The 12107-nt window shown below is 37.4% G+C and overlaps 1 protein-coding gene across 1 annotated transcript; it reads right to left on the reverse strand.

The window, feature by feature from the left end:
- Positions 1 to 777: 777 nt before the first annotated feature.
- Positions 778 to 9730, reverse strand: LOC146563961 (transmembrane protease serine 3). The gene is made up of 10 exons (XM_085291380.1): positions 9416 to 9730; positions 8546 to 9013; positions 5060 to 5152; positions 4040 to 4174; positions 3526 to 3691; positions 2853 to 3031; positions 2187 to 2285; positions 1674 to 1816; positions 1336 to 1497; positions 778 to 865 (listed from the first exon to the last, which is right to left on the reverse strand). The coding sequence occupies exons 2-10, from the start codon at positions 8964 to 8966 to the stop codon at positions 812 to 814; spliced, it is 1452 nt and encodes a 483-aa protein (XP_085147506.1). The 5' UTR covers positions 8967 to 9013; positions 9416 to 9730; the 3' UTR covers positions 778 to 811.
- Between the last annotated feature and the right edge of the window lie 2377 nt (positions 9731 to 12107).

The raw sequence follows: 12107 nt of genomic DNA on the forward strand, positions 1-12107 counted from the left end.
TTTTCCCACTTGATGAACGATCAATCATTGACCTTAACTGAGGCAAACTCCTGAACTCCCGAACGAGCTGCTGATGTACTTTTGGATTAATTTTGGCAAGTAGTTGGCTACATATGGCCCATAGACTCTAATGAGTTTGCGACTCCTGTTATAAGGCCACTGAACACACTTAAAGAGTGTGAGAAACCCATTGAAAACATAATATAGGTTTTCAAAACTTAATTAATATTCATTTGTTTTGAAATAATGAATAATTGGTTTTATTTATAATATCTTGTTCATCTAGTCTTACTAGTCATACTAGTATTTAGTACTAATATTTATTTTATACAATCAAAGGAAAAATATCAGAAACTGCTTGGTTCCACAGTTTATCAGTACTTCAAATTTAGCTAACATAGGTTATCAGGTCATTTTCATCTAGTGTACCTTGAACCTGTCAAGTCACAGTAATCTATACACCAGCACTTAAATTGGCGCACTTAGACACTAAAGAGGCGCCATGCGCTGTAATAACTGTTAAAATTTGTGGTCAGCAGCCGCGATCAGACAGGAATACAATCCCATTTTCACTTTGATTTATTTGTTGTTTTGTCAGCTATACTTTCATGTCAGTCCTGATAAACGTTTACAAATGTATCATTACTGGCAGTAAATTTCTACTACAGATAAAATTTCTACTACAGATAATAGTGTTTCTATATTTCTATAACTGACAACAGTGACAGTGCACGCTATCGTAGAATGAACAACACTGATAGGCAGATAGATGCAAGTCGATCTTTATTGTCAGTTATCTCATTGTCAGATTTTAAGGTGTTGCAGAAACAGCTGTGGTGGTCTCGGCCGAATCCTCTGCTTTATACTGCAACAAAAAATATTAAAACAAGGACAATTTAAAAACTTTATTGTATATTTCGCAAATGACATTAATGTGTTATAGTGCATTTTGGCTATGAAAAGTCCTGCAGGGTATTAAAAGTAATCACATTTCCTGCATTTTACTGATGTATTCTTTTACTAATGCATCTAGTTTGCCTCCATCCTTTAAAGAACTAATATGTATTGAAATGTTGGTTCTATAACCTTCAACAGGATTTAACATTTAACCGTTAAGTTTTTTTCTTCTTTACTGCTGAAGTTTTATTATCTGCTATATAGCCAAACTGCTTATCTGTCAAGGGTTGTAGTTCAAAATGAAAATAGAAAAGCATTTTTAGATAGACTGTGACACAGATGCAGTAAATAAACTAACAGAACTTTGACTCCGAAACAGAGCGACAGATAAAGATAGGTTTTACATTTACAAGCGGTGAGGAAAAGTGCTTCCCATACCTGTATGTCTATGTAACGTTCAATCCACTGAAGCAATTCAGTTACTCTGCTGTAGACGCCTGGTTTATTAGGCCGTGCGCATCCCTCTCCCCAACTCACCACGCCTGCCAGCTTCCAATCCCCTTTAGATGTCTTACACACAAGTGGTCCACCACTGTCTCCCTTAAGAGAAAATCATTTCACAAACAAAATTTGTGAACATCAAATGGGAGAAACACAACTCTTGATAGATTGTAAAGTATATTGTAAAAGTATATAGATTGTAAAATATATTTTATATTCTTCATGAACCTGTGCTAGGTTTGTGGAGAGGAGATTTCATCTCTGTGGGTGTGTACCTGGCAAGAGTCAACCCCTCCATCCATGCTCCCAGCGCAAATCATTCGAGGAGTTATGAAGAGACCATAGACACTCAAGTCGTAGCAGATGGATTGAGCTATTACCTTAACATGAGCCTGCCTTAACTCTTCTGACACATAGCCTGACAGAAAATGAAATGAAAAAATCAGCAGCAAAAAGTGAATGAAAATAAGTAGAAAGGGTTACTTGAAGGTGACTAGTGGAAATGTTACACAGTTCAAAAGATAATGAATGATTACACTTATATTTTTTTTTTTATCTAGTAATTAAGTCTAACGTCTTAGCTTCAATGAGGATACTGTACTGACAAATATGGCTCTTTAAAAAGTTTTTGCCCTACAGTTTCCAACTCTGAAACTATGATTGTGAGTTTTTGAAGCTATTTGAAGCTCCAACTTAAATTATACTTGCGTTATCAAATCACTTTCTTTTAGCTCAGTTGTTAAGATCACAAACTGTAGCAAAAGTATCTGTCTTTCAGTGCAGTGCACCTGTGTTTTCATTTACGTATCCCCAGCCTGTGATCCAGCAGTCTGATCCATCAGGAAAGGACTCGGTTGGACTGGGTAAACAGACCGGTCGGACCCCACCTACAAAGAGCAGCAGTAAAGTGATAAAGGTTAGCTCTCTCTCGTGGTTATGAAATCACATATTTCCTTTTTCCTCCCACCCACGTTTATGATTGTAATACATGTTTTTCTCTTGACTTAAAAGTAAGTTTCACTTCTGACGATTTTGATTTTGTTAGGTGTTTAGTTCGTTCTTTCTTTATTGTTTTAAGTTTTGGTAAAAATTAAATATTTGTTTTGGCAATATGACAGCGATTGCAATGATTAGTGCAGTGATGTAAGTGCCCCTAATCTCCCCCTCAAGCCCAAAAGGGATTACACTTCTTGATCTGTCCTGATCTTAATCATAATAAAATTTAAATGTGCATCAAGTCACATTAAGTTCTTTTCATGATTCAAATGTAAGTAAATACAGTTATAAAAAGAGACAGTGAAACATTGTCTGTTTGTCTTGTGTGACATAAATTTGGCTAGTTTACATACATTCAACAAGTTACTAGACTCCAGCATTCATTCAGCGTAAAGAAAAACAAATGATGTGGTTTTCGTTGCCCTGATGAATGATAGCGCAATCCGTCTCTTACTTACTCGTCATGTCCATGTCAATTATGGTGCGCAGCAGTCCCACGTCATAGTCATTGTGCATAACTTTAAAGCCAGGGTGGTAGAGGATCTGCAGTGCCCTGTAGTGTTGCCCCAGAGAGTTGTGTGCAATGCTTACAGTGCCTGCCACAACCGTCCAGTCAGCTACTTGAAGCATGTTATTACTGCAGAAGAGTGACAGAAAAGTTAGTAGATAGAGTTCGGTTTAAGAAGCGGTGTGTGTGCCCACTAATTTTCACAGTTTTGTTTTTCAATGGTTTTTCATAATATCATACAACCTCCAGCATTATTACAATCACGGTTTAGGCCTCAGCCATCGCCAAATTACATGTATTTCTATTTTCACTTTAGCCTTGCAAACATTAGGAGCTGCTTTTGGTTTGTAGTTGTGCTCAAAAAATCCGCACCCATTGCTCATAATCCAAGATGAACACTCACGGGGAACAGAGAGCTCCATCTGTGATGTGATCACATCAGGTGCAAAAAGGTGCAAAAAGATTTTACTTCACCCTTTACCTGCTTTTGACTTGAACATAACAGGAACACGGTGTTACCTCGGACTGAGCAGGTGGTCGTGACTACAGCCTTTGCTAACTGACTGTACCAGTAACTGAACTCGTAAACACTTCTTTCTTGTCATTCCTCGTGTCTCTCTTACTCAACAAAGCAGTGTGCTGCAGTGATCACCCAACGAGGAGAGATGATGGCACCACCACAGACGTGTCTTCCCCTCCACTGCATGCTGACTTGCCAGGCCCACTCGTTCTTTGTAGCTAAGGTTCCTCCAACAATACGCTGACCATTGCTGACCAGAACTGAGCAGTCTGGATATGAGATGAAGAACACGAAATCAAGCAAACAGACAATGAGTGCAAAAAAAAAATGCAAAAGCTCTTTTTGAAAAAAAAATAAGATGACCATAAAGGTGGTTTAATTAATTTTAAGAATATAAGGTGTTTAATGTGAGAAATTATTATGGTAATATTCTACTAAAACCTTTTCCATGAAAAGACTTAGAAAAGCACAGCCATAATTGCCAGATGCTTGATGGATATGTAAGTAACATCTTTTGTTTGAGAGATGAGCAGTAAATTGGAGTGGCAGTGAAGATTGCCATCCTTGGAGCTTTGGAGACAAAATGCATTAGTTACTATGAAATTTAAATTCTTTACCTGCAGTCATATTTCCTGTCTGGTTCACTGGATTCTTGGACAGAACGGGCCTCTGGGTTGGGACAGTGCAGCTCCCTTTCCCACCACAGAGAGGAGGTGATTCACCCACCTCAGAGGGAAACAGCAAGAACTTAACTAATTTGAAGAGAGAGAAAAAACATTCAGATGACACAGTACAATGTCTCAAGTGGGTAGTGAAACATTAACATTAAAAACTCCTCACACTGAGATCAGTCTTAATAGCTGCTGGTTTCAAATTTGGAACCTCAGCAAACCATTTTACTCTATCTTTGCATTTTGGTTTCACTTTTTCCAACAATGTAATTTATTTCCCAGAAGGAGGCTTCATAGAGGATTTAATAACTGGCATAGTGAATGTTCAGAACTAATTAACTTGGGTTTTTTTTCTCATTTCATTTGTATTTAATCGTAATCAGAGACACCTATTATGTATGCTCACTGATGTGTTACAGAAAGCAGTAAGGCTGAATGACATAACTGGGTGTTTTATTACAATTATTATACTAAAGTGGCATATTATGATGTAGAACATTCTAAGTTTTTGATTCTTTTTGCATCTGGCAAAAAGTCTGCAGACTTAGATTTTCTTTTTGCAATATTAGTGGTAACTGCATGATGAGAAGGTTTGTTTCTTAACCTCCTAAGACCCAAAATATTCTACTGCATGCATTTTTAATTTCTCTTTGATATTTGGGTATATTGGAGCCCGATGAATGTAAAAACAAAAAATTACCAGATTTTTTTCAATCTTATTTTTGTTTTTAAGAAAAATAAGAGCCACATATGAGGATATTCGTTTAAAATTTTGATAGAACAGTAGCAGTATAATGTCCTCGTAAAAGGATATCAGGCCCTTGTAGAGCAAAATTGAGTATTTTAGTCTAAATAACCCAAAATGTGATGTCCACATATGTGGACGTCAGGTCCTAGGAGGTTAAACACTAGAATTCAACGTGCTATTGATGTACTGGAGGTACCTTGCTTTTCAGAGTGGGTTACCTAAAAGAGCAGAAGCGATAATCACTTTTATAGTGACAAAGATTCCCACAAACATTAACAGGTCACGAGATGTACAGGCATGGGATCTTGCATCTGCAAACAAACAAGAAATAACAAGAAATATTAAAACTTTGCAAGGAGCTCTGAGCTCCAAGACATCCTGTCTTCATCATCTTTATTAATTGACTGGGACAGTTGTAGTAAACCAAACTAACTGTGAGGTTTTATCATATCATCATACTTTGACAAATGTGTGAATTTTGGAGATCCCTTTTAGATTTTAGATAGGTGCAGTTTAGGTGAGAACAAGCCAAAGATGATAACCGTGCACATTTTCTTAACAATTTATCCAAATGAGAGCTGTAGGGGGCTGGAGTCTATATTAGCTATCACAGGGTGAAAGGCAGGCCACCAGTCTATCACAGGGTTAACTCAGAAATACGATTTAAGAAACACCAGTTAGCTTTGGAAGTGTTTGGACTGTAAGAGGCAGCTGGAGGAAACCCATGCAGCCACAGGGAGAACGCGCAAACTCCACCCAGAACCTGCCAGTGGATTCAAATGCAGGATCTTTTTGCTGTGAGGCAACAGTGCCACCATATGTTAATAAGCTATCTGGTGCCATTTGGTTATTATGCAAAACTACTCTCTGTAATTTGAGTTGTATTGTTATTGTGAACAAACAACCATCATCATTAAACATTTATTGAAATGTTGGTTCAGCCAGTCGAATTTGTTTTACTTGTCTTACATGTGTAAATTCTTCTGTGTGTAACTTAATGTAGTGATGCATAAAGGTCGAGGATAGAAAACACTTGTGCTCAAAGCTGTGATTATAGGTTTGAACATACGGCAAACAGGTGGTGTAACCATATGTTTTGGCTACATTTACAGTATTTAGCAGTTAAACTATTTATAGTTTATTATTTAAGTGTGATATAAACCTTAAACCAGTTGTCAAGGGCGATCAGTGTGAAGGTGAATATGCATCTCTGGGACAAAAGTTCTGCTCAGACAAAATCCTGAGGACAGAACACATCCATAATATGTATAGCGTGAGTTGCATGAAATATAAGTAAGGCAAAAAAACCCCAACAACTTTGAAATCAATTTTGTGTTTCACTGATACAGTCAAGATGGATTACTACTAGTGAAATGTGAAAACCTCTAAGCTGCGTTCGCATCGACAGGGGAACAAATGGTAACGTTTTGGCAACAAAATCATGAACTCCAGTAGATAATTTATGCTTTTTCTCCAAAGGAACTATTTTCTTGTTTCATCTATATAACACTGCAATGCTGCCTACTGTGGTGTATTTGTAATACTATGATGACGGCACAGTGTAAAAAATAGAGACTGAAAAAGTCTGCCACAAGTTTTTTCGCTTAAATTAAAATGGAAGAGAATGGAGAAGCTGATAAGCTGAGCTTATCTTCAACTATGCCTGCCTGAAGGTGAGACAAATGAGAAACTGAAACCAAAGCGATGAATTCTTTATAATTCTTTGCGAATCATGATCAGATAAAAGGATCAGCTGATGGAGTAGGAAAAAGAGGCAACGAGCTGTTTAACATGCTGCATGGTACTCTGATATGTCATTTTTATTTCTAAAGTTTAATTGCAAGAACTTGTTGCATTATATATTTACAGCCTTGCCAAACGCTAATGACAGATAGCATAGATGCAGAAATAATTAGTCATCGATACAACTGACAGTATCAGTGACAAATATGAAGCAGATTTAAAATTACAAATGAATTTTCTTTTATGTTTATTCTTATTATTTCTTTTATTATTTTCTTTGCTTTTTTTTTTTCTTTTCTTTTCTTGTCCTGCTTTCTATTTGCCAAAGGCAGTCCAAGAGAAAAGTTCCAGTCACCGCAGTAGGAGACCTTTAAACTGTTTCATGCACAACGGCACCAAGGCAACTTTGAGGTCAAAAAGTGATAAAGAAAAAAGATTGCACAGGAGCAATAGCTCACATGTTATTACTGAGGATCTAAACAGCTGCCTCAGCAGTCTGTGTGTTAGAAAATCTATGTATCTCATCAAAGTTATAGTAAATTGCCAAATGACTGTGGATAGAAGCGGGTGCTGAAGTGAGAAACATATGTGCTATTTTTCAAAATCACATTAAGGCTGCTTCCTCAGGAGGGGTTCAGAGTATGCAAGAAGAAATTTCAGATGTGTTTGTCTTCAATCAATCCTCAAAGGCTAAGAGATTTGACTATTTACCACAGAAATATAAGTGAAGATTGATTAAACATTAATTAATTACCAGTGCACTGGTAATTAAATATCTCAATTACAATGACTAAGTCATCTTTTGGGATTCACACACTTTGCTAATAATATTTGATTTAAATCAGTTTTCTCCCATAAAACAAAAAGTTACACCTCACCTGTAACACAAGTACTGTTGATTGCATCAATGTAAAGCTGGATCATTCAGTTTCATTTTGAAAATATATGCTTATCTAACTTTTAGGTTTAACGCTAACTGCTGGAGGTTATGGACAATGCTGGACATCCTCTGCACACGGTCGTAAATAATCAGAGGAGCCTACTCAGGGACAGGTTGCTTCTCCCAAAGTCAAGAACCAACAGACCTAAAAACTCCTTTGTCCCACATGCCATCACACTGTTTAACTCCTCGTTGGGGGGAGAGAGGGAGGGGAAACTGAGCTGTAGTGCTTTTTTTCACTGTGCAATATTCGCTATATTTTTTCTTATATTCGACTGTGCAATAATCACCCTGCAATAGACTCACTCAAATGTGCAATCCACTGGTATTCCTATTTATCCCTATTATATATTCTGTATTTATATATGTGTATATGTGTATATATGGCATATTTATGCTTATATCCTTACTCTCATTCCCCTTTATTGTATCTGTAACATGCAACTTCTGCTACTGGAAACTGAATTTCCCGGAGGAACCCACCGAAGGGATTAATAAAGTTTCATCTAATCTAAATGGGTACAGTATAAATGGGTACTTCTAAAATGCCAAACCTTTCCGTATCTGACATGGTGGTATTTTTGTAAAATCTTTGTGTAAATTTTTCTAAAATGCTTTCAGGATTTTTGGAACAGTTTGTTGCCAATTTACAGCCTCCTGTGAACAAAAGAAACTCCATAAAGTAATTTTTTTTAAGCTTGTGGAAGGAATACACTGGCCTACACAGAACCCCGATTCCTGATACAACCACATACATTTCACTATAAGTGTACTTCTGATCCTGTGTCAGCTGGGCTCAAAGATCTTATGAAATGCTTTCTCAGAAAAGGAGAGGCTGTTACAGCAACAGATAAAGCCTGCTGCACCCCAAGTTTATAGACTGCATGTAACTCCAACGGTTCGCACTTATAGAAATGTTATTTATGAGCAAAGCATGTTGGCCCCATGTTTCAAAGTGTGATTTTTCCTGGCACATTATCAAAACTGTACATTGAAGTAACACCTTCAATTATTACCATACCTGGGACTCCATCATGTAGCTCTTTTGGAAACATGATACCTATTGATGTGTCCTGCAGTGGACCTCCATCTGTTTGAATCCTCTGCTGAACTTCTTGAGGATTATCACTACAAGGAGCCGCTGACGTCACATTTTTTTGATCTTGGGCTTCTGAGGACACTGAACTAGAAAGTGATGCTTCAAGAGGTTGCAGCTTTGGGGTCTCATCAGAAAAGGGCAGATCTTCTGGATGTGGGTTTCCATTAGTTGTGGGTTTATACTGGGGTATGAATGTGAGGACTGTAGAAGGAACCAAAGACGATATACTCAATACATCATGACTGATTGGACTTTGAAAAGATGTTGATGCCCAGTGCTGAGGCGATAAAAAGTTTGGTGCGTTTGCTTGATGACAAGAGCTGGTGCTGTCTTTCTGAGCCATACTTTTTAGGTTTTGTTGCCAACAAACACAGAAACCTTGGCTAGAACCTGCAAAATTAACAAAGTTATGACAAAACGTGAGCTTCCAACAATGCATCTGTAAGAAATACTCTGACATTCTGATGGATTTTGACTGCTAGAATTGACACATAATATAACGTATATTAAGTTTACAATGGGCAATTATTGACCTAAGAACTACCAAAATGCAGGCATGGTGCGAGAAAAATACTAATGAATCCATGGAAAAGTTATTCAAAGTTATTCAAAATGCAAAGTAAGATAATAGCACTCTCAAAAATTAGTTATATTAAAAAATATGAGTGGATACAACTTTTCTGTGATAAACGTGTGCAAGAAAAGACACCCGTTACCCGCATTGTTCATAACACAACAACTTCTGTGACTTCCTTGTGTGTCAGTCTCATCAACATTTTCAAGAGCGCTCACCTGAAGGTCACCCATGGAGATTTGCATGTATTGGCTTCATTTGTATGCATGGGATTATTTATCCACGCGCCTCCTCCACTTATTAAACCGGCTTGTACCACAGCCAGGAAAAGAAATGCATCACCGTTAGTGACAAGACTCAGGTGCCTGCTGGCTCCTGTGCATCTTTAATCCAAAGATATCTGCTCTCCTACTGTGAATCCATCCTCTTCAGCTCAGGCAGGTTACAGTTTGTCACTCGCGCTCTTGTGATTCTGCAGCTCACCTCGTCCTCCCACTTAATCCTTTCATTGTGTCACACCCTTCAGCACCTTTCTCCTTCTCCTTCCTCTCCTCTTCCTACTTCTCCAACTCAGGTTTTTCCTCTAGACAGAGCAGGCGAGGCTGCAGCAGTCAGGCCAGTAACAGATATGTTGTTGCTGGCAGTCTATGAAATATGCATGGGGATAATTGTGCGCTTAGGTCAGAGTTTAACAACAGAAGATAATCTACATCATACCAATGAGCCTCTTCCACTCACAAGTAGGCCACTGTGTGAGTACAGACACAAAAACATAGTTCAGTTTCATGCAGATGAAGTAGATATGTATCTAAGAATAAAGGTCCCATTATGAATCTGAAGAAGCAGGATTGTTTCTGTGTGTCTTTTTGTGGTCACTCTTTTCAGTGGTATTTTGTTCATACTATCAAATTACAGCACGAGAGGGCGCAGAGTGGCGGCAGTGACAACTGACCCGTCGTAGTGTTACCTCACCTGTTCTAGGTTACTTCTGGGAGCAAACATGGAACATCGGCATTGGACACGTAGACACATAATGCCTCAGCCAATCATCAGGCTTGAATGTTTCTCTAAAGAGAGGTAACGACTGCACAGTCATGCCATACAAAGTAATAGTTTAGAGTAAAAAAGCAAAAATTCAAAATTCAAATAATAACTCTGCCGCCGTGGTTTTAATTGTATCAGTCTCAAAGATTTCAATGTGTGCATGTAAATGGAGAATCTGCCTCACATAGAAAAGTTAGTGATCTATAAGGATCATGAATATCAGTTCCGTCTGGACTGACATGTTTGACATATTTTGTGGCTACCTTAGAAAAAACAGAAACAATTTGTAAATTCAAAATATAGACCCTACAAAATTCCATCCTCTTGAGATATCTTGTTTCTGTGTTATTTAGCTGAGCAAACTGTCACTGCTTTCTCTACTATTGGATAGAGGTGGGAATCACCATACAACTCGCGATACGATATTATCACAATACTTAACGCACGATACGATATTATTGCGATTTTTAAAAATATTTTGCGATATTTAAATTCTGCACATAAAGGTAAACTTTATCAATATTCATTTTATCTAATATCAAAGTCTCACACTCAGTCTTTCTCTCATTTCAGTCAGTTTTATTGTTGACAAACTGAACGGTTTGTATTACAGTCTAGTCCAACTTAACTGAATGCAACCATCTGGTACAATTATAGCTATTCTGAACTATGCAATATGAAAACTATGCAGCCCATTCAGCAACTGAAGAATTTGAAAGTAAATTAAAAAAATATATAATTTTACATTAAATAAAAAAGTTCTAAACTTAATTAAAATTAAACATGTCTTAAATTAAAATAAGTAAACTGTCATGTTTATTGCTGCCAAAAAAAAGTTAAACACATTTGGACAGTGAAGGAATGTCAGGATTCTTGCTCAGAAAAAGGATCAACATGCTCTGAAGTCAACATGCTCTGACTCCAGAGCATGTTGACTTCAGAGAAAAAATTGTTTGTAACAAAATATCGATTTCTGCTGTCCCTGTATCGATACATTATTAGCAAACAAAATATCACGATACTACACAGTATCGATTTTTTCCCCCACCCCTACTATTGGAGCAAATATTGTGATTTTATTTTTTCATCAACTGTTCTATGTAATGTTTCATGGTTTGGTACTGCTTAGAAGAATTTGCTTCTTGTAAATAGTTGGAGTAGTTTTATTGTAGTTTTTTGAGGAGCTGCCTGCTCATGAGACTGACAGGATGCATAAATAAATAAAGCACGCACACTTTGTTTGTTTCTGCATTCCCGCATCGCCTTATTTACTCCATACAACTCGCACCAATCTCAGCTTGTCAAACAGACACAGCTCTGCCAGCTTCACCTCCCTGAGGTATCAGTCAGAAGAGGAGTGAAGGAACTCGTGTTTGCCATCTTGGCAGTGGCCCTCGAGGTACAGCAGCATTTTCAACTTAACAGTATCATTTTTTTATCCAGTGAAGAAAGAGACATCAGCTATTTAAATGACTGAATGGCAGAGTTACTGTCAGGAAGCTACAAGTCAAACACAGAGTGTGTTAAACTTCGGTTTGTTTTTCTATCACAGCCAAACTTTGACAATTTGGATCTTGAAGCATTTCTTTTATTAACTACACGTAATTGCAGAGATACATGTATTTGTCATTTGTTTTCTAAATTTCCTACATCAAACACTGAAAATATTCACACAATGGATTTTCCTTCTTGGTATTATTGATTTAAAGGAACAGGATTGACTTGCACTACAGCACAGGTTATGCAAATTATTGTTTAAAGAGTTTGATATTTTGATTGGAGGTGGATGGGAAGACTGATGTGACTGTCGCTTCCACTTGGTAAAAACTACTAAAAGGCTAAAGAGCCAAAGCTGTAAGCTGGAGT

Source organism: Mchenga conophoros, linkage group LG11 (assembly GCF_057382185.1).
Source record: "Mchenga conophoros isolate Kocher_MC1m ecotype Shallow Benthic linkage group LG11, M_conophoros_male_GT1.1, whole genome shotgun sequence".
Taxonomy (NCBI): Eukaryota; Metazoa; Chordata; class Actinopteri; order Cichliformes; family Cichlidae; genus Mchenga; species Mchenga conophoros.

What these genes read in the sequence shown, in the direction of transcription:
- LOC146563961 (XM_085291380.1), bottom strand. Translation starts at nt 8,966, where the DNA reads ATGGCTCAGAAAGACAGCACCAGCTCTTGTCATCAAGCAAACGCACCA. An exon ending in GACAGGAAATATGACTGCAG is followed by an intron (nt 3,692 to 4,039) that starts GTAAAGAATTTA and finishes TCTCATATCCAG; the next exon opens with ACTGCTCAGTTCTGGTCAGC. An exon ending in GCAGCACACTGCTTTGTTGA is followed by an intron (nt 3,032 to 3,525) that starts GTAAGAGAGACA and finishes ACTCTTCTGCAG; the next exon opens with TAATAACATGCTTCAAGTAG.